At 43.7% G+C, this 24132-nt stretch overlaps 1 protein-coding gene across 3 annotated transcripts in view; it reads left to right on the top strand.

The window, feature by feature from the left end:
• Positions 1–24132, top strand: part of ELP3 (elongator acetyltransferase complex subunit 3) — an 84601-nt gene that overhangs the window by 46616 nt on the left and 13853 nt on the right. For all 3 annotated transcript variants that reach the window (XM_010708081.3, XM_019613379.3, XM_085218268.1), the window contains 5 exons: positions 8–201; positions 5355–5445; positions 8966–9031; positions 14624–14851; positions 18737–18818. In XM_010708081.3, the coding sequence (XP_010706383.1) occupies positions 8–201; positions 5355–5445; positions 8966–9031; positions 14624–14851; positions 18737–18818 (661 nt within the window). The remainder of the gene's footprint in view (positions 1–7; positions 202–5354; positions 5446–8965; positions 9032–14623; positions 14852–18736; positions 18819–24132) is intronic.

Here is a 24132-nt window from a genome sequence, read left to right as displayed (position 1 = left end):
TTTGCAGGAGTTCTTTGAGAACCCGGCTTTTCGCCCCGATGGCATGAAGCTCTACCCAACGCTGGTGATCCGCGGCACCGGGCTGTACGAGCTCTGGAAGACTGGCAGATACAAGAGCTACCCCCCTAGCACTCTTGTGGATCTCGTGGCCAGAATCCTGGCTCTGGTCCCACCATGGACTCGTGTGTACCGTGTTCAGAGGTAATTTTCTGTGGTGGGCTTTGTGTATTGATTTATTGCACTTGGAGGGATTCTTACTTTAATTACAGCAAGATCTGACTCAGCCTGTTAGTATTTTTCAGTTGTAATTGTTAATGCACTAAAGATTTTTAAACTGCTTCCTATCTATTCAGAATGGGAAAGGCCATATAGAATGAGAAGCTGTTTAAACTGAACTGCCTCTCTAATGCACCCATAAACTTCAAGATTTCTGGAGGCCCCATTTTCACTGCCAGTCAGATGAGCATAGGATGTGGCACACGTAGTACTCTAATGATAGTGATGGATAATTGCCTCTTGGCTGTGGGTGGTTTCCTGTATTTATTACAGGAGCTACAAGACATTTCATTTTTTTTTGGCTCTAAAGACTTCTTGTCTTCCCCCATGGGTGTTGCAGGGTTTTCATAAGAATATTACAATGGTGCTGTTATTTCCATTCAGAAGCCTCACTTCCCGAGGCAATAGGTGCTACTTGTCCTAGCACTGTGTTTTCAGTGTGGGGTCCTTCTTGGATTATTTTTCTTCTGTTACCTCCTACATGTCTAATATTAGGAAGGGAGGCTATAGCGTACTTACCTGGTTTTGCATGTGCAAACAGTACTTTGTTGGCTTCCAGCTATATGAGCTGGAGGCAGTGCCAGTGCCTGGTTCTTTGAGAATCAAAACCATAGAACAGTTTGAATTGGAAGGGTCCCTTAAAGGTCATCTGGTCTCACTCTTTTGCAATGAACAGGAGCACCCACAGATCCACCAGTTGCTCAGAGCCCCATCCAGCTTGACCTTGGCTGTCTCCAGGGATGGGGCATCCACTGCTATCTGGGCAGCCAGAGGAGGAAGTTTCTAGTGTCTTGGTCTGTAATATAAATAAGCGGCTGTTGAACGCAGCTTGGAAAAGCATTCTTTTAGGATGCCTTTTTAGACACAGAAGTATTAATGCAGACAGACTTTCATAAGACCTTATCTGAAATAATCCCCATCTTCAAGAAAATGAACTGCAGTGGCACGTCAGTTCTTTGTCTGAAGGACAGATGAAAACAGAAAATCTCTGCAAACCTATAAGAGAAGGAAAATAACACTATAAGAAATGGGAAAATTGATTTGAGCACAGAACAAAATAGGAAATAGCCCTGCATAAGGCAAGGCAGGGAGCTGGGAATTTCCTGTCAACCGAAGGAATGAGATTCTGGAGCAGCTTTGCAAAGTTACCAAAGAGGAATAGCAGAAAGTATGAATGTAGCAAAGCTTGATTGGGTTGATAAGCATGGTGGTGAATCCAGCAGTCTATTAACAGAGACACGGATGAAACTAGTGGCTGTAGCCAATCTCTAAAGGATGTGGTACTAATGAAAAAGGCAAAACGTCTTATAGGAAACATCTACTTGTTGCCTCAGGCTTTTCACGTCAGTCACAGAAGCATTATTAAAGACAAACTTCTGTCTTTTTTCTCTCTGCATGTCTGTCTTCCTCTCCCTGGTGGATTGCGGCACAGACAGTATGTCCCATTTGTTCTTGATGCTGTTACCATAGTGTGCGTCTGAAACAAATGGCTTTGTTCTTAGAGGGCTGCAGGAGTTTGCTGCCTAGCAGATCTTCGTCTGAAGAACATAGGCCTGGAAGAGTGTCTGCTTGGCATACTGGCTTCCTTGGGCTTGACAGTGGGTCTCTTCAGTCGCCAGCAGCAGCCTCCATCCAGCTGTCATCCAGCTGTCAGCTGTTATGCTCCAGCAGAATAACTGTTTCCTTGCTGACTGGCTCATGTTATCTGAAACTTGTTTTTGATGATTACAGATTTGTACACCTCCAGTGCAAAGTCCAAAATCTATTACTTTGATCTAAATTGCTTTCAGGCTCATTGTGTGGCTCTGCAGCACAATAACGAACAAAGCCAGATTTCTGAAATGTTTGCGACCTCTCCCCAGCACTGCTTTGCTGAGGGTAGTGATAGGATGAAGGGGAATGGTTTTAAACTAAAAGAGGGGAGATTTAGATGAGTTGTTAAGAGGAAACGTTTCACTCAGAGGGCATTGAGGTCCTGGCAGTGCTGCCAAGAGGGGCTGGGGATGCTTCGTCCCTGGAGATGCTCAAGGCCGGATTGGATGGGGACCTGCGCAGCCTGATCTGGTGATTGGCAGCCCTGCTCAAAGCATGGGGTTGGATCTAGGTCATCTTTGAGGTCCCTTCCAACCCAAACTTTCCCATGACTCTATGAAAACACTGTGGAATTCCTTCTGTTTCAGGAAACCAAATTAAAGGTGTAGCATACTCGGTGCTAATGGCTGGTTGGAGGGGAATATTTCTTCATGGCTGCTTCATAACTGTTGGAGATGCTTAATACTGTATTTGTCCTGAATGTTTGTGAAGCTGATTGGCACCTAAGTCCTTTAGGTGGAGAGGTGTGAAATGACAGCAGCAGTGCCACATCTTGAGATATTTCTTTTAGTGGATCTTGGTGTTTTATCTGAATGTTATTTTCACCGGACCAGTGGGGGCATGTAGGTATGAAAAAATAAAATACTTAACTGAGATCCTACAACAAGTCGTGGCTTAGAATAGTAAAAATATTCCTGTTCATTGCAGGGGAGTTGGACTAGATGACTTTTAAAGATCTCTTTCAACTCAAATGGCTCTATGATTAAAAAGGGACTTTGACTCCCACTGTCTATTCCAATCAGCTGGTTAACAAGTATCCTAAGTGATGCAGAATATTAGAAAAACAGAAGGTGAGATAGGCCTCATTGAGGCTTCTGGCAAATGGAACACTAATGTTAATAAGGTCAGGATGTAATCCCCCATATCCCTCAGTTTGTTTAGCATTTGAACAAGTCCTGAAATTGCTAGGACAACAGTTTGGTGTCTGTTCAAAATAGGCTGCTATGTGTGTGCTAATGATGCAACCAGGGTATTTATTTAAATGTCCTACCGTGATTTGAATTGATGACAGAAAACCTCTTTCTTGCTTACTTTTTCTTAAAAATCTTATTTTTCACATTCATATTTTAATTTGGTTTGTACCCTAGCAGGCAGATGAGAGATGCTCAGGTTACCTTATCTTGTAATCTTTCATTTATTTACGGTAGATTATTTACTATTTTATATGCCACTCTGGATTTAGCTAAAGACTTGGTTCTAGAAGATGTCAGGGCATTTTATCTGTGTCCCTCCGGGGGAAATGCATACAGTCTGACTTCTTGGAGTCATTCCATAATTAGAAGAAAGACGTTTTAGTTAGATTATCATTGTAGATCTAACATGCCCTGATGAAAATGCTGTTCTCCTCTGGTGTGTCCTTTAGTCACAATGTGAAGTGCTCATTTCCTCTAATTGAAGCTCTTTGAAGTATGTTGTGTTGGCTCTATGGTTTCGTATTTACTCAAAGAAACTCACTGAATAAATGAACTGGTTAGCTAATTGTATTTTGCCTCAGCTTTTGGCACACGAGTGTAAGAGGTGAGAAATGTTTCATGTATCTCTTGCTTCATAGAAAGAATATAGTAAGGAAAAAAGGATGGAGAAGTAGAACCCAAGACCCCTGGGCTCCGCCTTATGCTGGAGAAAATTGTACTGAAATCAGAGCGTGATGCTGCCCAGGGGGGTGGTGGGGTCACCGTCCTGGGGGGGGTTCCAGAACTGTGGGGATGTGGCACTGAGGGATGTGGGCAGTGGGCACGGTGGGGTGGGTTGTCATTGGACTTGGAGATCTCAGAGGTCTTTTCCAACCTTCATGGGTGCATGATTCTGTGCTGAAATGAGAGGAGGTCCCTGAAGTCTGAAGCACTTTGTTTGCATTCTTGACTGGAAAATTTTCCTTTTCTTGCCCCCTTGCCAAGTGTCTCACACTTCTGCAAGACTAAAACAGCACAAGGATGAAGCCTTTAGGACCCTTGAAGACCTTTTCATTTTATACAGCTGATGCCAAAACCAGTAATTGTTAATGATTTGAATGCAAGTCCTCAAGGAACTGAATAGATCAATTAATACGTTTTACAGAGGTCATCAGACAGCTGCTAGATGGTGATGAGTTTCAATCACTACTGAACCAAGATGGATTAAGCTAATTACATTACCAATTCCCTGAACCATCCCATTCTCTGTGTGTTTTTGTGATACTCTGTTCTTTTCTTTGTCTGTGAAAACATTCAAAAGAACAAGAGGAGGAATACTGACCAAGAAATGTATATAAGCCGCATTTTAAGACCAACCTGCTGTATAACTTACTGAAAGTGTTTCACATGTGTGCAGTCCTTGTTTCCCTGTGGAGGATCAGAAGGATTTTGAAGTATTTAGTAGTGCAGTTGGGTGGTGTTTCATCAGAAGTGCCATGGTGGAGCTTCAGCAGGAAGGGGGAGAAGAAGGGTTTAGAATTGCTGTGGAATACTGCATTAGACAGAAGGGGAGCATGGTTGGGATGTCCCACTAATTGTCATGCTTCTTTTTCAGCTTTGTTTGGTTGCATAAATCCTCCTCTTCCCAGAGGGACAATCTAACAGTGGAGGCAGTGGAGAAGCCAAATCTGCTCTTCCTTTCCAATTTCATTTTAGAACCTCCCTTGGAGAGCTCGAAGAGAGGGCCTTGCCATTTGCAGACCCACTGATTTATGTTCCCACAGGCAGACTGTAGGCTTTCTGGCTGGACTTTGCTGCCAATCATTGATTCAACAGAACTCTCTTTTAAGCAGCAAGCTTCCCAATATAAACATGCTGTAATTCTGATGAACTTTCCCTTACAGTCACTGAGCTCAGAAAGACACAGTCTGGTTCCCAGTTGCTGATCTCCAGCAGAAGGCACCATGAAGAGTGACTGACCTGGAGACCTATGCTAGGCACGGGGTGGAAGATCCTTTTTTTTTTCCCTTAGTGAAGAGCTAAAGGCAAATAACCTATTTCTCAGGGTTGTAAAAGCCTACTTTTGTCCTCAGTCTTTTTTACTAAGCTTTCTCCCTCCATTTTCCTCCTGCTTTCAGTTGATTTTCCCCTGTGTTATTTCTTGTTCAACCAAAGACTTGAAACAAATGTAATTCAGATAAGTTCTGTGCTCTGCTATTTGGGATCTTGGCCTAGATGACCATAATGGTGCTTTATGGTGCAAGTCTGCTAATGCAGTTGCTTGAGGTTGTTTTGTTTTCCTTTAATAAACAGAGACATCCCAATGCCACTGGTGAGCTCTGGAGTGGAGCATGGGAACCTGAGGGAGCTTGCCTTGGCCAGGATGAAAGATCTTGGGACACAGGTAAAGTGTTTGTCAGTCGGTATTTGGGGAGAGCTGCTTGGTTACATCACACAAAGTAACATCATTTTTGAGAAGAAGTGATCAGAAGACACAATAGGAGCCAGTTTTACTGCTGAATTAAAACAATCTGCCAGCGTTTTTCAAAAAAAAAAAAACAAAACAACCATCTTGATGATATTTCAGTAAAACTGGACTAAAACTTGCCTATCTCTGAAGGCTCTTGGTAATAGTTTGTAATATTCTTTTTTTTTTTTTCTGACAGGAGGAAACCTTTTAAGCTAGAGAGGATTTATTTTTAATTTATGCTATTAGAATTTCTCCTTCATTTCTTTTTCCCACGCATGCACTTACTTGACTGAACAATTGGAAGAAAAGCTCTTAGTCTGAGGCCAGACAAATCTTCCAAGAGACATTTCAGCGCAAACAAATGAGACTTGATATTCCTGATATTTCTAAGGTCAAATAAAAATACGAGCAAGGATGGGGAGAAGGAGGGGAAGAAGGAAGTGCATTTATCTTTGAAGTCAGAGGCAGATAGGTGTACTCAGCCTTGATTTTTCTCAGGAAGTTGCTGTGGCAGTCAGCCTTCACAGTGCCCCACATTGCCTGCTCTGACACTGCTTGCTGGTTGAACCTCTCTCCAAAACCCAGTCATCAGCCACAGTTTGCAGGTCCTGTAACCTCCAGTAAAGTTATGTCCAGCCTCTGCCTTTTCTTGGGACAGCCAACTTGACAGACAGAGCATCTCACAATCCCTGTGCCCCCTCTGACTGTTCCAAAGGGCTTTCAGTGCTTTGGTGTCCTGGTGCAGAGGCAGATCCTCATCGCAACAGTTCCATGCACCTGTGACTGAGTGCTCCCTCCTTCTGTCTCACCTTTCCTTAGAGAGGTTTTTAAGGCATTATTTCATCCAGTGGAATGGGAAAGAGGCAAGAATGGGGCGACCTGTTCTGTAGTGAGAACCTGGCTTTTCCAGGAGGGAACTGAAAGCCAAATCCAGATGTGTGGCCATGTGTGCTTCTGGGGATACTGAATGAGTTAGATTTTGTATAATTCCAATTGGGGCATGGAGGATGGGATGGAGAGGAGTTTGGGGAAAAAAAAACCAACAAAACAAGTAAAGAAGTGGTGTGGGACAGTACAGTAATGACAGTTTTTGCAGATGTAGCCTTTAATCTTTTTTGCTTAAATACCAAGGATAGTGAAGAAGCAGCAACTAAAGTTTCATCTCTTAATAGCTCCACATAAACTTGTGCTGCTGAACCATATGATTGGTTTTTAACTTGAATAGCTCCTTACTGCCTTTCTATCTCACTTGGATCTTGCAGCTGCAGTGCAAAAGATCAGCAGATAAACTGCAGTGTCTTCCTTCCTGCTGGGCTTTCTTTATCTACTTAATCTCTCCTAACCTGGTGCCCTGGACTTCCTCCTTAAATCATTCCTCACAATCTCTCCCCAGTAGCAGGCCAAGATTTGGCAGAGAGCTTTGCTGGCCACAAAAGCTCTCATCCCTCCTACTGGCTTTTCGCTTCTATACCAGGCAGGGGAGACAACCTCCCTGCTGTAGCAAAGCCTTTTCAATTGAACTCTTTAGGGCTACTAGTGAACCCTTCCTGAGTTTGGTGCTAAAACCACATCATTTCATCTGAATTTGATCAAGACCAGCTGGAGAGGCAGGAATATCTGATCTATGGCACTCAGGGCTGAGCCCAGTAACGGAGCTGACCCATTAAGGGCTTGTCAAGCTGGCAGTCTTCACTGTTAGAAGAACCAAATCTGTAAAAAATCGCTGCTGTGCAGATGATTATAGATTTTAATTTAGTGAGGCAGAAACACTGCAGCTGGTAGAGTAAGAGAGCAGTCTGCTGCAATACAGCTTGAAACATAAGGTACTGTGGTTTTCTTGTGTTGGAGGAGAAACCGATAAATATGCTTTGTCTTTTCTTCCCTGAGCTTGGAAAAAGAGAGAAGGCCAAGGAATGGCCCTTCAGGAATTAAATATCTGTAGGCTCCCTAGTGGAGCTGAGCTGGCTGTGGCAGTTCTGGCTTATCCCTTCTTTGGGATATGGCTTAATGAGTTAGTTTAAGGGATGGGAATCAGTTATGCCAACACCACAACTGGTGTCTGTGAATGCTGGAAAGGAGTTACTCATGAGCAGCCTTGCTGGAGGTGCAGGTGCTCAGCCACTGGGTGCAACTGAAGATACACAAATGTTGCATTGAGACACTGAGTTTTAGAGCATCTTCCCAGAATATGTTGTCCTGAGGTTCCTCATGAAGAGTGGGTGTTATTCAGCCTTACTGTGCTGTTTGTGTAGTCACGAGTCATAAAGCAGAGAAGAGTTTGTCTGCTCTAGCATCCTGGTACTCCAGTGAATCCCAGTTTCACCATAGCCCACAATAACAACCACCCTTCTCTTCCTGCTGTTTGGGAGATTGTTGTTTTCTGTTGACAATGGAATTCAAAAGCGTTCAGAGAAGAACGAGGCATGAGATGGGGCTGTGCTTGTGCTGGGTATCCCGAATTTCTGTGGGAACTGTATTTCACACGTTCTGTTCCTGTCTCAAAGTCTGGCTTTTGGAAGTGTGCAGCCAGGTAGGCCTCGTCGCTGATAGAACGGTTACAGCCTGTTGGCCAAGGTTGTCTTAAGTGCTGCAGCACCTGTGGAGTGAGCAAGCATTTGAAGCAGCTGCTTTGAGTAAAAGTACTGCTTGGCTGACAAGGGTTGGATTAACCTTCACTTTGGATGTTAGGATAAACCTGCTAAGATGTGCACGCATTTTGGTCTTTGCAGTAGGACTGCTCATACTGTCACAACTGTTCACTGATGTGAGTGGCTGCCAAATTACTCAGCTTCCACTGGTTTTGCTGAGATGTACAAAAGCTTATGCAAGCTATAACCCATCTCAGAAGCACTGAGCTTGGAGATTTCTCTCCTCTTCTGTCTGACTTCTAAAGAAAGAAAGATTTTGGTTATCTTTCTTTTCTCTTTTATTGGTCCCAAGCATTTGTGATGCACTGTGGAAGCCAGATTAGCATTATACTTGGGTAGGACTTCTACAGCAGTTCTCATGTGATCATTTAAGAGCAATAATAGGCTTGCTGCAAATCGCAAAAGGATTATTTAAAGACTTTAATACCTTAGCATAAATTTGCCAGTGTTACACCTTTCAAATGTAGGGTAAAAATGAATTATGCCAAAACCTTTCTCTGTTCTTTTGTTTATGTTGACTTCCCCTCCATACCCTGCTAATTGTGAATCAAAGGGTGCATTTCCTCATGATCCATAATTGTTGCTTAGTGAAGTTATTTTTTACCAGCATGTCTTTCCTTTTAGCATTATAAGACCTCTTTCCAAGGTGTATTAGGATCGGATTGGTGAGCATTTTCATTTCAAATTCGTCTTTGTAACTACATGCTATTTCAGCTTAGTTTTGAGCCCAATGGGTGGCTGGAAATCTGTGCATTTCAGAGCCTAATGTATTTGTTCTTTGTGTTTCTTTCCCTTTCTTTTCCAAGTGTCGTGATGTAAGGACAAGAGAGGTTGGAATTCAAGAAATTCACCATAAAGTGAGACCATATCAGGTAGGTTTTGTCTCTTTTCTAGGAGCTTGCTTCAGACACAATTTTTTATGTGCATTTATGTGGAGGTGTTGGGACCCATTTGTTGCACATCCATTCCTGTGGTTTGCCTTTGTAGCTGGATCCAATTTTCCATTCATTTTCTCAGCATGTTTGGATGTCTTTTCTTTAAGTGCTGTCACGTGCTGAAATTTATGGACCTCCATGTTCAACAAACTGACTGTAGTCACCAGTTATTTGAGTATTTGCACTACAACTCTTTCTTTTGCTTTTCAACCTTTTCTCCCCCCTCATTTAAAAATAACAACAACAACAGATTTAGAATGTACCAAAACCACTGTACATGCATACTGAACAGGAATGAATATTTAGCAAGATGAATCCACAGCTTTTTGTGGGAAGGCTGTGTTTGTGTAGGCAAACAGTGCATGTATAAATCCACTTCTGCACGTGTACATATATATTTCTGAGTAGATCCATTTAGCATATGACACATATGCTGTGTTTTTCCTTCCTAAAATAGTCCACAAAAAGATTACTGTGCTTGTTTTGTGGAAAGGAAAATATGTGCAGCTGAATTTCAGATATCCAATTCGGGAAACCAATTCTGTGTCTCTAATTACAAGAAGGGATCTATCCTTCTGGAAAGTGGTTAGGATGTTCACAGCCATGTTTTGGACTCAGGGGGATGAGCTTTCTAAGATCACATTGGCTTGGGATCCATAGAGTAGAATCATTCAGGTTGGAAAAAACCTCTGAGATCCCCAACTCCAACCCCAACCCACCCCACTGTGCCCACTGCCCACGTCCCTCAGTGCCACATCTCCATGGTTCTGGAACACCTCCAGGTTTGGTGACCCCACCACTTCCCTGGGCAGCTGTGCCACTGCATCACTGCTTTTTTGGAGAAGAAATTCTTCCTAATATCCAACCTGTACCTCCTGTGGCACAACTTAAGGCCATTACCTAGATGTATGCTGTGGCCAATAAACACAGCATGGAAGTGTATCATGATCCCTGATAAATTATCTTGTTCTTACCAACTTTTGTAAGAGCTGAGGCTGTGCAGACTCATTTGTACATAGGCCATGCAGCCTTTCTGCTCTCTTCCACTTATCTGATCTATGGTCACTTCACAGAATATCTTCCAAAGATGCTCATTTTCATCAGTGATCTAAATTGTACATTTTTTGAGTAGTTAGCAAATAGCTTATCACTGTTTTTAAAGCAATGTTATCTTGAATATTCCCTTTGTTAAGCTCATCTATCCAAGTGGCAGGAGGATGTCATTATGTAGTTGTAGCAAAATTTATCATGACAGCAAGCAAGAGAAATATTCTGAAAATGGGATAATTTTTCATGAGCTATAGACTAATGACAAGGTATGATGTTTTCTTGGCTTTGTAAGTAAACAACACATCTTCTTGATAAGAGAGGCTATCATGTCAAAACAAAAATGAATTAATTGTTTCCTATAATTAGTTGCACTTTATGCAGCTTCTTTCTGCTAAGGATCAGTAGGCTGTATGTATTTTTGTAATGGTGATGGTGTGTCTGCTCTTAAAAGTCTTTGAAAGAAAAAAATTAATCAATTTGGAGTAGATTACTTGCCCATAGCTGCTTATTTACAGAGCTGTCTCTGAGCTCCCTTTTCAATTAGTGGCGTTTCTCCATAGCAGTGGAAGGTACTTGCTTGCTCTCAGAGTGGTCAAAGCTGTGCAGCTCTGTGTAATAGTTGTAAAAGTGCTCTGGTGAATTGTCACTGTAAAGAGATGTTGGACTGGCAGTTTTGGAAGGGCAAGAGGCAGTAACACTTCCTGCTTTAACACTCACGTAGGTTTGTATCTGTAACGGGTAGAAGCTACTGTTTCTGCAAAACAGTTTTTTTTTCTTTATAATGATCTTCATGTAGAGTGAGAGCAAGGCAGATATTTTAGAGCTCTTTTAGGTTGAGAGTAATCTGCATTTGGGTTTTCCCTTTATTTCTCAAGGTAAGTTTGGTAGTCTACCAGTGGATGCCCTATCCCTGGAGGTGTTCAAGGCCAGGTTGAGTGGGGCCATGGGCAGCCTGGTCCACTATTAAATGTGGAAATTGGTGGCTCTGCCTTTGGCAGGGGAGTTGGAGCTTCATGATCCTTTAGGTCCCTTCCAACCCAACCATTCTGTGATTCTGTAAAAAGTCTGTGTATTGAATATGGTAGATGTCCATATCTACCAGCCAACCTGGAGGTGACCCGGGCTGACTTTTGCCACGTTTCAACCAGTATCTACCTCAGAAGAAAAAGGCTTTGACCATCTCATGATCACTCCAACCTCTTTGAGGAGAATTTTTTTTTAATGCTAGAACCCTCTATTATGCCCAGAAAAGTGGGGAGTACAAAAGACTTGATTGAGTAGGGACTTCTCTGAGCAGTTCGTGTTGTCTGGTATGTGCTGTACTGTGCACGTAAAGCAAAGCCTGCTGGTGAAGGTTCCTATAGGCTTAGTTCACTTCTGCCTACCAGAGCCTTTTGGATGGGCCAGGGCATCAGGGCACTACTGAAGAATAAGCAACCGAGCCACATTTTCTGTATTTTTTTTGAGTTTGCTTTCAGGAAAAATAAAAAGTTTTCCAATCTTGCTGTTTTGAACTCTTGATGTGACATTTTGTTTTTGGAAACAAGCATTGAGTTGTGGTGCTTTTCCTCAGCAAGTTCCCCATATGACTTGAACAGCAGAACCTGGTTCTTAAAACCCTCATGCTCTCCCATTTCCCTGTATGTTTCCATTGTCCTCGTGGCATTAGGTGCACACCAGCAGACCTGGATCAGCCTGTTCCAGCTGTCCTCAGTAAGCTGGAGCGTGGTTGTGCTTGCAGAGAATTTGGCATGTTGGCTGACATCTATTTGGGCACTTACCCATGAGCTGTACGTCTGTGTCAAAATGAGCCCTGCTTCTGTAGTCAGTACAGGATTTAATTGGCAGTTGCCTTCACCCGGGCTTTGTCATGGAGCAGAGCAGGCAGGAGACAGGATCCCTTATGGCTTTTCTGTAAACAAATCTTTAATTCATGGGTTTCTATGTATTAAGGGATTTGTAGAAGAAATACAGAGATCCTTTGCTTGAGTTTTTATAGTAGTACTGGGAAGAGCATGGCAAAGTATACACAGGGATCTTGCACCTCATGAGGGTCAGCAAATCCAAATGCAAGCACCTGGGTCGAGGCAACTCCTATTGCTAATACAAGCTGGGGGATGAAAGGATCGAGTGCAGCCCTGCTGAAAGAGACCTGGGGGTACTGGTGGATGGGAAGCTGGATGTGAGCCAGTATTGTGTCCTCACAGCCCAGAAAGCCAACTGTATCTTGGGCTGCATCCAAAGCAGTGTGGCCAGCAGAGTGAGGGAGGTGATCCTGCCCCTCTGCTCTGTGCTGAGGCCTCACCTGGAGTGCTGCCTCCAGATGTCCTCAGTACAGGAGAGACACAGAGCTGTTGGAGTGCATCCAGAGGAGGGCCACCAAAATGATCCCAGGGATGGAACAGCTCTCCTATGAAGACAGGTTGAGAGAGCTGGGGCTGTGCACCATGGAGAAGAGAAGGCTGTGAGGTGACCTGAGAGCGGCCTGTCAGTGTCTAAAGCAGAACTACAGAAATGAAGGGTTCAGACTCTTTAGTCTGTGGTGACAGATACAAGAAATAAGGAAAAAGTATTTTACAGTGAGGGTGGTGAGGCACTGGAACAGGTGGCCCAGTGGTTGATGCCCCATTCCTGGAGACTTTCAGAGTGAAGCTGAATCAGACCCTGAGCAGCCTGATCTAGCTGTGGTATCCCTGTTCATTGCAGGGGAGTTGGACTAGATGGCCTTCAGAGGTCCCTTCCAACTGTGAGGATTCTGTGATCAATTCTATGTACACTACCAGGGAGTAACTGTTGGATACACTAGTGTCACATTTGTGCACGGGACATTCACTGCTATTGGCCATTCACATTTGAATTCCTAAAGTTAAAGGAGTGTCTCAAATTGATGGTGGCATAGTGATGTGATGGTTTTAGTTTTACTCATGGGTTGTTTTTGAAGCAAATGCTCTGATCATTCCTTGCTTAGAAAGCATTGGGAAGCACAAAGCCCTCATGCCTTTCAGATAAATCTAGAAAGCACCTTCCATGAGCACACCTGCTGTACACCATACATTAATGGATGCTTAGTTCTAGGGGTGAGACTAGAACTGGAAAACCCCGAACATGTACTGTAGGGTCATCAGGTCCTCAATCCTGCAGGCTAGATGGGGGCTGCTATTGCTCATCTGATAGGCAATGTGGGAAAGAATGTTGGTCTGCTTAGCAGCTGGGTGTTGCAGGTGGGCAAGGGAGCCCCTGCAGCAAGGATGGGTATGTATTCCAGCTATAGCAGCTCAATTTAGAGCACGAATAGAGTGACTCATCATGTCACCACAGATGTGCCTTTATTATCATCAGCAAGAGGATACATCAAATTAACTGAGTGAGAACTCTACTACAGAGAAATGCAACTACCATTGTGTGAGATTGGATCAGGTCTCATGTTGCTGTAAATCTGAACTTTTGTAGTTTCTTGGGTCCTGGGGCTGCTCCTTAGTGACAGAAGGTCACAACTGTCTGAAAAAGAAGTTTTTTTCCTTCTTTCTGCTCCCTTCTCCATCAGTTATTCTTTATAGCTTCTAGGTGCTCTGGAGAACTAATTTCTTCTACCCAAGCATGATCTACCTAAGCATGATCTGCACAGTCAGTCAGCTCTCACCTTGCTTTTCCCTTCCACTTGTTGTGATCTTCAGAACTGCCTTTATCTAGATAACTATCAAAATTGGTCAGCTCTCGGGGTACCTGTTGGGGTGGGTTTGATGTCTCCAGTACCATCTGAAGGAGTGAAAAAAACACTTCCTACAGATTCTATAGAAAGTACATGTGTAATTTATGATGTGTTGCAAAGAATTCTGGAACTCAGTAGGTGCTCGACACCATTTCAGATCCACTCCTGTTGCAGTTTGCGCTTGTAGTTATATACAGTGTGTTTGCTGGAAGGAACCAGTTGATATTAGTAAAGTTGGCTGTTTCATAGACACTTCAAGTCTTTTCTTTTGCAAAGTAGCAAAGACATGGCCCTAAATGCAGGTTTGGTGAAGGCAAATGCAACACTATTCACTCTACATTAGCTAATTTGTCTTTAGAATGGAAATTCAATTATAGCAATTCCTTGATTACTGGAAAGAGTTGCAGAAGCTCAAGTATCTTAAAAAACCTGGTTTTAGATTGCTGACTTACCAACAGATAGCCATGTGGGTTACCAACCTTTCTGGAAAGCATGCAAATAGGCACTGAAGACTAGTTCAGTCCCCCTGATAAATACATTTCTATTAAAGTAGCCCATGTCTTTAATATGACTACAGGAATATCAGTTCTTACCCAGTGTTGCTAAAATCCATCTAGAATTAAATTGGCCTATAAGAAAGCACTTCATGTTTTCTCTGAATCATAATAGTACACAAAATTGGTTTTTGTCTTTCCAAAGTGTTGCTTAAGTATTTTAACAGGTTTTTATTTTCTTCTTCATATTCTTCATTACTTCTTTTCTTTCACCAGATTGAATTAATTAGAAGAGATTATGTGGCTAATGGTGGCTGGGAGACCTTCCTGTCCTACGAAGACCCAGAGCAGGACATTCTCATTGGCCTCCTACGACTGCGAAAGTGCTCAGAAGAGTCTTTCAGACCTGAGCTAAAGGGGGGTGTTTCCATTGTGAGAGAGCTGCACGTGTATGGGAGCGTGGTCCCAGTGAGCAGTCGGGATCCTTCCAAATTTCAGCACCAGGTATGTCAAACCATCTTTATTTTTCATCTGTACGCCCTGCTCTTCCCCACTACTTCCAGTGTAACTGGAGAAGGACCTTCATTCATTGTTTGGATTATAGTCTGCTTCTCTATCTCCAAGCAGTTGGAAGAGAAGGTTATCAGGAGTAGTTAACATGAATTCACCGTGGGGAAGTTGAGCTTGATCAGCCTAGTAGCTCTCTATGATGTCATCACTGACTGAATAGAATGACTGGATAGAGAGCAATGGATGTTGTGTACCTTCACTTCAGCAAGGTGTTTGACACTCTCATAACATCCTTGTTATGAAACTTAGAAAATGTGGGATACATGAGAGGATGATGAGGTGGATTGAGAACTGGCAGACTGACCGAGCTCAGAGGGTTGTCATCAGCAGTGTGGAGTCTGGTTGGAGGCTGTAACTAGTGGTGTTCCCCAGGGGTCAGTGCTAGTCCTGGTCTTGTTCAGCATCTTCACTGATGACCTGGGTGAATGGATAGAGTCTACCTTCAGCAAGTTTGCTGATAATACAAAGCTGGGAGGATTGACTGACACACCTGAAGGCTGTGCTGCCATTCACAAGACCTGAACAGACTGGAGAGTTGAGCAGGGAGGAGCCTTATGAAGTTTAACAAGAGTCTTGGCACCTGTGGAGGAAAAACCACATGTACCAGTGCAGACTGGAGGATTACCTGCTAGGGAGGAGCTCTACAGAGAAGGACGTGGGGTCCTGGTGGACTACATGTTTGCCATGAGCCAGCAGTGTGCCCTTGTAGCCAAGAAGACCAATGGGATCCTGGGGTTCATTAAAAAAAGAGCGTGGCCAGCAGAGCAAAGAAGGTGAGCCTCCTCCTCTATTCTGCCCTGAGGAGACCACATCTGGACTACTGCATCTAGTTCTGGGCTCCCCAGTTGAAAAAAAGACAGGGATCTCCTAGAAGAAGTCCATCTGAGGGCCACAAAGATGATGAAGGGCCTGGAGCATCTCCATATGAGGAAAGGCTGAGTAACCTGGGTCTGTTCAGCCTGCGGAAAAGAAGACTGAGAAGGAGAATCTGATCAATGTTTGTAAATATCTAAAGGGAGCTGGGAGGCAAATGGATGAGGCCAAGCTCTTGGTGGTGTGTAGCAATAGAACAAGGAGCAATGGCCTGAAACTTGTACATAGGAAGTTCTGTACAAACGTGGAAGAATTTCTTTACAGTAAAGGTGATGCAGCACTGGCACAGGCTGCCCAGAGAGGTAGTGGAGTCTCCTATGGATTTTTTAAAGACTTGTCTGGACACTGATCTGTGTGACCTACTGTGGGGAACTGCTTTAGCAGGGGATTGGTCTCGATGATCTCTTGAGGTCCCTTCCAACCCCTGCAGTGCTGTGATTCTGTAATAAAAATGCAATTGAATTTGAGCTCCTTCTTGCATTTCACGTGTTGAAATCCTGCTGCTTCTGAGGTTTTGCTGCTGTGATAGTGTTTAGACAGTTGCTACTGCTCTGACCAAAAAAAAAAATAAAGCATGGCTGAAAACTATCTGCCTTACTCATGTCTGTACAGTGCGAGAGCCCATCTAAGCTGGTGCTCATTTTGCTTTCAAGTGCTAAGCGTCTCTGGTTCTGAAGTGCGTTTCCTTTGATATCCTGTACTGTACATCAGACTTCACTGCAAAAGTAAAACAAAGGGGACATGTCCACTGTGTGGGTGTATTTCCTTCTAAAATGGATCTTGTTCAGTAGAGAAATTTCACTTCTGAAGCCTGAAGTAGTTGCAGATGGGGAGGTGAGCGGTTTTGAGGCCTACCCAGTTTTCTTTCAAGGAACCATAATACCTATAATACCTATAATCCCTATTACCAGAACAGAAGAAATTCAGCTTTGGTTCTGAGATGTTTCCTGGTGCAGGTGGTTTGGGGAGGCTTTTTAGTAAAGCCTCTTAGTTATGCCCTGTGGTTTATTTTTGCTTCAGAGCCACTTGTGAAGCCATTTCGTCTCTATCTTAAAAGCATGTGAAGAATGGACTGGAAAGCTGTGTTTCTAATTCCTCACAGCGAGTCGTATGAAAATTGCACATTATGCCTCTGTGGAATATAACACGCTGTGGCTTGCAGTGAGCAAAAATGGGAATTACATTTTTGCCCTGGTAGATGTTGAACCTTTCGAGTGAGCTTTTAAAAAAGCAATCAGTTTGTCCTCTGTGCCAGAACTGCTCAAGGCTGATGTTTTAAATTAACTTCCTTGTATTTATTAATCATTCCCTGAGTATATGTGCATTAAGATGCAGTTTGGCTAGACGCTGATGACGTTTAGCCATGAGGCAGAGACTGTTTAAAAACAATAATTAATAAGGGAATAGTGAAGGCATCTACTGTAAAATGGCTAACATTTCAAAATTTTGGAAGGGAAAACTGGCCATCCAAAGTATTAGAGAATAATTTAAAAAGAAGTTGACCACTTTGAACATTAAAATAGGCTGGAAGTTGGAATATCACAGTATATGACGCACTGCTGTTCGTTTGCAATAGTCGGGTGTCGAGACATTAAGCAGAGACTTTTTGCAATTGTGGGGACAATTTCTGATTAGAACAGCACTTCAGAAAATTTCAGTGTATTACTTAAGAATGCCTGTAAGTGCTAAGTGTTTTTCGAATTAAATTGCATCCGCTTCAGTTTCAGCACAGCCCGAGTCTGTACATTTTGTCAGGAAAACAGATGAACAAAGAGCCAAGTGTAATTCCTGCATCCTAATGTTAGAAGTGAATTAATCCAATCAATTATCCCCAGATATATAAGACAACTAAGTTAAGTTAAATAGAGTGGAAAGGCTATTCCCTTGTTTCGAAGCGTTGTTTTGATGGCAGTAGTGTTCATGCTGTGCAAGATTTCCGAATGTAAATAGAGGCGTGGATCTGATCCAGAATATTAGCGTGCTCTTCTGCAATTCCTTTTGCTTTGGCATCTTCCCTTCTATGAGCTGAGCCTCGTGGCTGTGCCCTGAGCACCAGAGAGTGGTGTGGGTCTGCAGAAGGCACGTGGGCACTTGGTGCAGGTTTTGAGGATGGCCCCAGGTGGGTCCTGTAGATGGTAACAGCTCCTGGAGGGCGGTGAAAATAATAGCTGTGAGGCAACAGGGCAGTGGTTGTACCAGAAAGCCAATGGTTGTATCAGAAATGCCCATGGTTGTATCGAAAAGCCACTGGTGGTATCAGAAATGTCAGTGGTTGTATCAAAAAGTCAATGGTTGTATTGGAAAGACCAATGGTTATGTCAGAAGGGTCAATGACTATATTGGAAAGGCCAGGGTTATATTGGAATGGCCAGTGGTTATAATGAAAGGCTTCTGGTTATATCAGAAAAACCAACAGCAGCTCTCTGGCTCTGCCACAAGGTGCCATGGTGTGGCCACATCCATTGCAACTGATGTCAGACTTGCAATTCATGAGTGTATGCAACTGCATCCAATGTCTGTGCTCTGGATTTGTTTAATTCCCAAATATAAGCCCAGGTATAGCAAGACAACTGCCAGGATGGGTGATAGCATGATTGTTGTTTGGTAATTTGAACAGGACAGACCTGCTCAGCGCCAACTTGACTGTCACAAGGTTTAACTTCCTTCTGCTTCTGCCCCTGAGAAGCTGTCAGGCACTGGAGCTGCCTGTGAATAATTTCACAATTATTAAAAAAAACACAAAATCCAATGCAATGGTGAGAAAGCTGCACTGTGAACTTCAGCATTAGCACATCTCTGTAAGTGCTCTTCCTCCACTAAGGTTTTGGTCATTCCTGTGCCTGTACATAAGAAGTCTCCTGGAAGTGTTCTGATGCTTACAGTCTGACCTTGCTTATGTTTTCTGTTTTTGCAGAACTTATATTCTTGTTTTTTCTTCTGCTACAGGGATTTGGCATGCTACTCATGGAGGAGGCAGAAAGAATAGCCAAGGAGGAACACGGGTCATGGAAAATTGCTGTAATTTCAGGTATCTTTGCTTTATTCCCCCCCCCCTTTTTTTTTTCCTCTTAATCTGAAAACAAATCCACTACAGCTAATGCCAACTGCTGTGACCACTGAAATGAGCATCAGCTTAGTAACTGAGTTGAATTCCAGCCTGGCTCCATCCAACACAATGCTGCCATGGTGAGCAGCGTGCCAAAGGATGCTGCAGGGAGCCATCCTCCTCTGGCTGCCAAAGAGCCATGGCCATGGATGCCTTCCTGCTCCTAAGGCTGCAATTTCTGAGCTCACTGCTTTGGCCTCGTCACAGGTTGTTATTGCTGAGGGCTCACTTTCCAGAGCTTGTGAGGATAGAAAATTGCCAGCCTCCATTTTAGAGCCTTTCTGCAAGTGCCATCATTAGGGTGGACAGATGTGCTTTTAGGATACATTAAGCATTATCATGGAGAAGCAAGCTGCAGCTCTTTCTCCTGTTTCATTTGCAAGGCACTGTGACTGAGGAGGGCAACAGCAGCTCATGGTGTGCATGTGTATGAAGTCAAGGTCAGGACTGCCTTTGTGCATTAATTTATTCTTATATTAGTGGTTACTGTGGCTACAGAAAGTTGTTACAGGCATATAGGTAACAGAGGAGGCTGGTGAAGTGGGTGCTAAGGAACTTGGCCAAAAGAACTTGAATACAGATCTTATACAAAAATAATAAACCACCAGTTTGATCCAAGCTGCTGAGTGCTGAATGAAGAGCCTTTGTGTGTGCTTGCTGCTGGGTCCTGTTATGGGCTGTAAGAGAACTGGAGAGGCCATCCCAGCAAGTGTCTGCAATGAGGGCCAGCATCTGAGTGAGGGTGAGGTGCAGGTCATAACCTGATGCTTAGCATGAGATGTGGCCCTGAGGGACATGGTTAGTGGGTAGTATTGATGATGGGACAGCAGGTGGACTTGATGATCTCAGAGCTCTCTTCCAACCTAGATGATTCCATGATTCTACAATTCTGTGAGCGTGCACGGTGATGATGTGTTGGCAGTTGGACTTGATGGTGTTAGAGCTCTCTTCCAACCTTAATGACTGCATTCTCTGGATTCCTTGCTCTTAAGACATAAGGCAATCACGTTTCTCTATTTGCCGCTGCAGACAAGTCAGTTTGAATGTCGTGTGGTTGAGAAATGCCCATACTTGGTATTTCCTCAATAAAACAGAGAAAGTGGAAACGTTTTCTTTTGTACTAACAACATCCTGACTCGGGATGCGTGGGGGAATGCGTGGTGGTAATCCCTCTGCGATAAAGAACATTTCGATGAGCAGAAAATGTACAGCAATTACTAAAAAGAAAAAGAGATCTGTTAAAGCATTCGTGTTACTAATTTTACCTGTAGTTTAACAAACTGATACACAGAATGTTTTCTTTGCGTTGAAATGCAGTGCCAGAAGTCTGCCTTGGTTGCATGTAGTTTGTGTCATTGCAGGAAGATCTCAGTTGTGATTTTTATCTTCATTTTCCCCCAGACTGTAAAATACAATATGGTACAGTTTGTCTTTATAACAGAATACTGCAGCATCTGCAAAGAGCAGTTTTCCAGCTGTTTCCTTGGAGATGTTATCGCTTGCATTTCAACTCTCCTCTAAGTTTTATCTGAAATACAAATGCAGCCAGAAGTTCTTTTTCCATTGGAGATGAACTTGCTTTTGCTACCTCTGCTTTCAAAATTCATTTTTAATCTGGGAACCCATTGCAACGTCTTCAACATATTGCAAATTTTTCACTGCCATTTGGAGAGAAACACATGAGAAAAATCTACTTCGAAGATATCTCTCATAGGGCCCTTTCTCTCATTTTGTACTGCATATTTTATTAATGCTTTGTTGCAGTGGTTTATTTAATGGTGTCCTTTTTCAGCAGTGTTTTCCAGTGTGGCATTTAATGGCTACATCAATACTAGTTAATTAAATAGTGCCAGAACACCCAGTGTGCAGAATGTGGGAAATGGGTATGTCAGGGGGCTCCAGGAGTCACAGAACTACAGAGTGATTTGAGCTGGAAGGGGCCCTTATAGGCCATTTGGTCCCACTCCCTGCACTGAACAGGGACACCCACAGCTCCATCAGTGCTCACAGCCCCATCCAGCCTGACCTTGGCTGTCTGCAGGGATGGGGCACCCACCTCATCTCTGTGCAAACTGTGCCAGTGCCTCACTGCTCTTACTGTAAGCAACATCCTCCTTATATCCAATCTAAACCTCCCTTCTTTGAGTTTGAAAACCATTTCACCTTGGAAATGCACTTAATTCCGACAGATTAAGATAACTTCAAAAGAAAACGTTTTTGTACAACATCCAAAAGAAGTCAAAAACAGGAAAAAACAAAGAAAACAAGGAAAGAAGAAAGCCCTACATCTAATGTGCATTCAGTGAGGTTGCAGCAGAAGCACTGCCATCCTACCCAGGTGGCTTGCAGCCCTTCTGACAGAGGCAGCAGTCACCATTCCTGCCCCCTGCACTGTGTCCATCAGATCCTCACTGCTTCCAGACCTCTCTCCTCCACAGCAGCACATGTGAACTGCTAGAGCTCATTTTCTTTTGTCTGGATGCCCTGGGGGACTCCAGGCTGCTTTCTTCCCACGTGTAAGCCGGTCAATATTCTTAATGAAACATTATGTCACGTCCCCACAAGTGTGGATGTCCCTTTGCTCAGTCAGGTGCCGTGTCTTGCACTTTGCCACATCTTGCTCTGAGGAGGGCTGAGATTCCTCCCCCCGCAGCACATTTTCATCTTCACTATCAGGCATTGCTATCAAATCACTGATACAAACCTGCAGCTGAGAGACAAGCGAGTAATTTAGGATTGCCTCCTGATTAAGATCAGTGGGACTGTGATAATCTGTTTGGGGTGACTGATCCCAGCGTCTTTCTCCTGAGCCAGGCACCCACAATCATAGGGCTGTAAATGGAAATGAAACCAATCCCACCCATTTTCTGCAGTCCCCACAAGAGATGAGGTGGTTCGTGGTTGGTGGTGACTCATCCCCCAGTCTGTTGGTGCTGCTCGAGCATACTGTCTCATGCATTTAAGGAAACTGCTACTCCTGCCTTTGCCTTTTGCAGTTACAGATAATAACAGAGGTTAGGAACTTTCTAAAAGTAAATCTGATGCATCATACCAGTGTTAAATTCACCTGAGAGGTAAAACATGAACCGAGCTGGCGTATAAATCAGAGGGAAAGTTCTAGGGCACATTTGATGGTACTCTAAAGTATCTTAATTTGCTCGTGTAAATAGCCCTCTGGTCTCCCTGGATGTAATAAATCACTCAAGTAATCAGCGTCCCATACTTCATGTTGGATGTTGATTCGTGGGCTGCCTCGGAGCTTGCTGACTGGCAGGGTGTGCTCTGGGGGCCACAGGATGGAGCTCTGAAGCACTGCAGGAGGATGGATGGGGTTCAGCAGGGCTCTGCTGCCATTGTTGGGTTGTTACTGTTAGAAATGCCAATCTCACTGATTGTTAATAAGAGAAGAAGTGGCCTGAAATAAGAGGGAACGTGGTAATGGTAATGAATTGGCTCTGTGATGATTGCGTGCTTTAGATGGATAGCCTTTGGAAAGAAATTAATTAGATGAGTTTGGGAGAAGCCAAGGATAAACCCATGCTGGTGGATTGGTGCTATGGAATAGCTGCCGTGTAGTTCTTAATGAACTTCAGTTTAGAAGGTTTAGTAATGTAACCACTTTGAAAATAAACCTGATATGTCTTAACTGGGATTTCAGTGTAGACACGAACAGGAATATTGTTCATAGAATCATATCATAGAATGGCCTGGGTTGCAAAGGACCACAATGCTCATCCAGTTCCAACCCCCTGCTATGTGCAGGTCACCAACCAGCAGACCAGGCTGCCCAGAGCCACATCCAGCCTGGCCTTGAATGCCTGCAGGGATGGGGCATCCACAGCCTCCTTGGGCAACCTGTTCAGTGTACATTGTTGTTCTTAAGCAAGGGCACGGCTGCAAACCCCAGCATTCTGTGGTTTGGTAGGAAGCTTTTGTGTTTTTATATACACGTACAGACACATGAAATATCAAAAACCTTTGTTTGTAGCCTGTATTAAAGTCAAGTGGCCTAACCTGCATAGTATGGAGCAGAGACTTTCACCTCACCAGCTGTCCCAGCTGAACATATTTTGGAAAATGGGAACCAGTCTTTGTTTATTAAGGCTTTGTGCATATGGATGGTCCACAATCTCTAGGCAATAATGCACAGAGATAAGTTCTAAGTTTTGGAAATCTGATCAGTTAAAGGGTATGGAGCATTCTGCCTGTTCCTTGTATGCCTTTCTAGAATCACAATATCATTCAGGTTGGAAAAGTTCACCCAGTCCAACTCCAACCCATCCCACCACTGCTCACATCCCCACAGTTCTGTTACACCTCCAGGGATGGTGACCCCACCACCTCCCAGTTCCAGTGCCATCCAGTTGAATGGATGGGGACACCTTCTTTATGTGCTCCCTTTCCTGAACACCCCTTTCCCCATTCTCAACCCAAACGATTCCCTAGCCTACAAAGCCTCACTAATAAGAATCACAATGATAATGATGTCAATAGAACACACGTAGTGAGTTTGGGTTAGTCAGGGTGTATTTAGAAATCAAACTCATGAAGAAATGGAGGTGACTTCCACACGAGTGACTTGTAACGCACGGCGGTATAAATAGACCTGAATCAGAACTGTGAGCAAGAGCAGTTGTTAAGGATTTAAAAAGGAATAGTTTTCTTTGATGGGAATCTTCCTCTCTGACCAGCAGTGTTCCTGCACCGCCCACGGGTGCTAATCCTCCTTTTCAAGACTGCAAGAGGTGAAGGGATTAAAGCTTGTTTTCAGTGAAAGCTTTGAGTGTAGATTTCCTCAAGTTGTGGGTTTCATGGTTACAACCCGAATTTGATGTGGGCTCACTGTCCAGCTCTCCAACTGCTGCTTTAGGCGAGCATTACGTGTGCCTTAAGGCAGGCTTACCTGCAGCGTGCAGTGCTCACTGCTGGAGGCTGATGGGGAATGGGGCCATCCTGCCTGGGGTACCAGCAGAGCAGGGTGAGGACTTCTCCCTTTGTCAAGAGCTGAGCGCTCATGAGAGTTAACAGATTTTCTTTCTCAATTACATACAAACAAATGCCATCAGTGCCTGCACTCCTTCGGAGTACATTTGCTCGCGCTCCTAGGAGCAAATTTCAGTGCTTCCCAGCGGACTCCTACCAAAGTATTTTGTTCTCCCTGCTGTTCTTGGAATAAGCAGGTTCAGCTGAACCTGTCTGCTCGTAATGCATCTCTTTGCTCTTAGAGGTGTTTAAT

This window comes from Meleagris gallopavo, chromosome 2 (assembly GCF_905368555.1).
Source record: "Meleagris gallopavo chromosome 2, MGAL_WU_HG_1.1, whole genome shotgun sequence".
NCBI lineage: Eukaryota > Metazoa > Chordata > Aves > Galliformes > Phasianidae > Meleagris > Meleagris gallopavo.
Note: the sequence above shows the minus strand (reverse complement) of the source record. Positions and strands in the feature narration are given on the sequence as shown.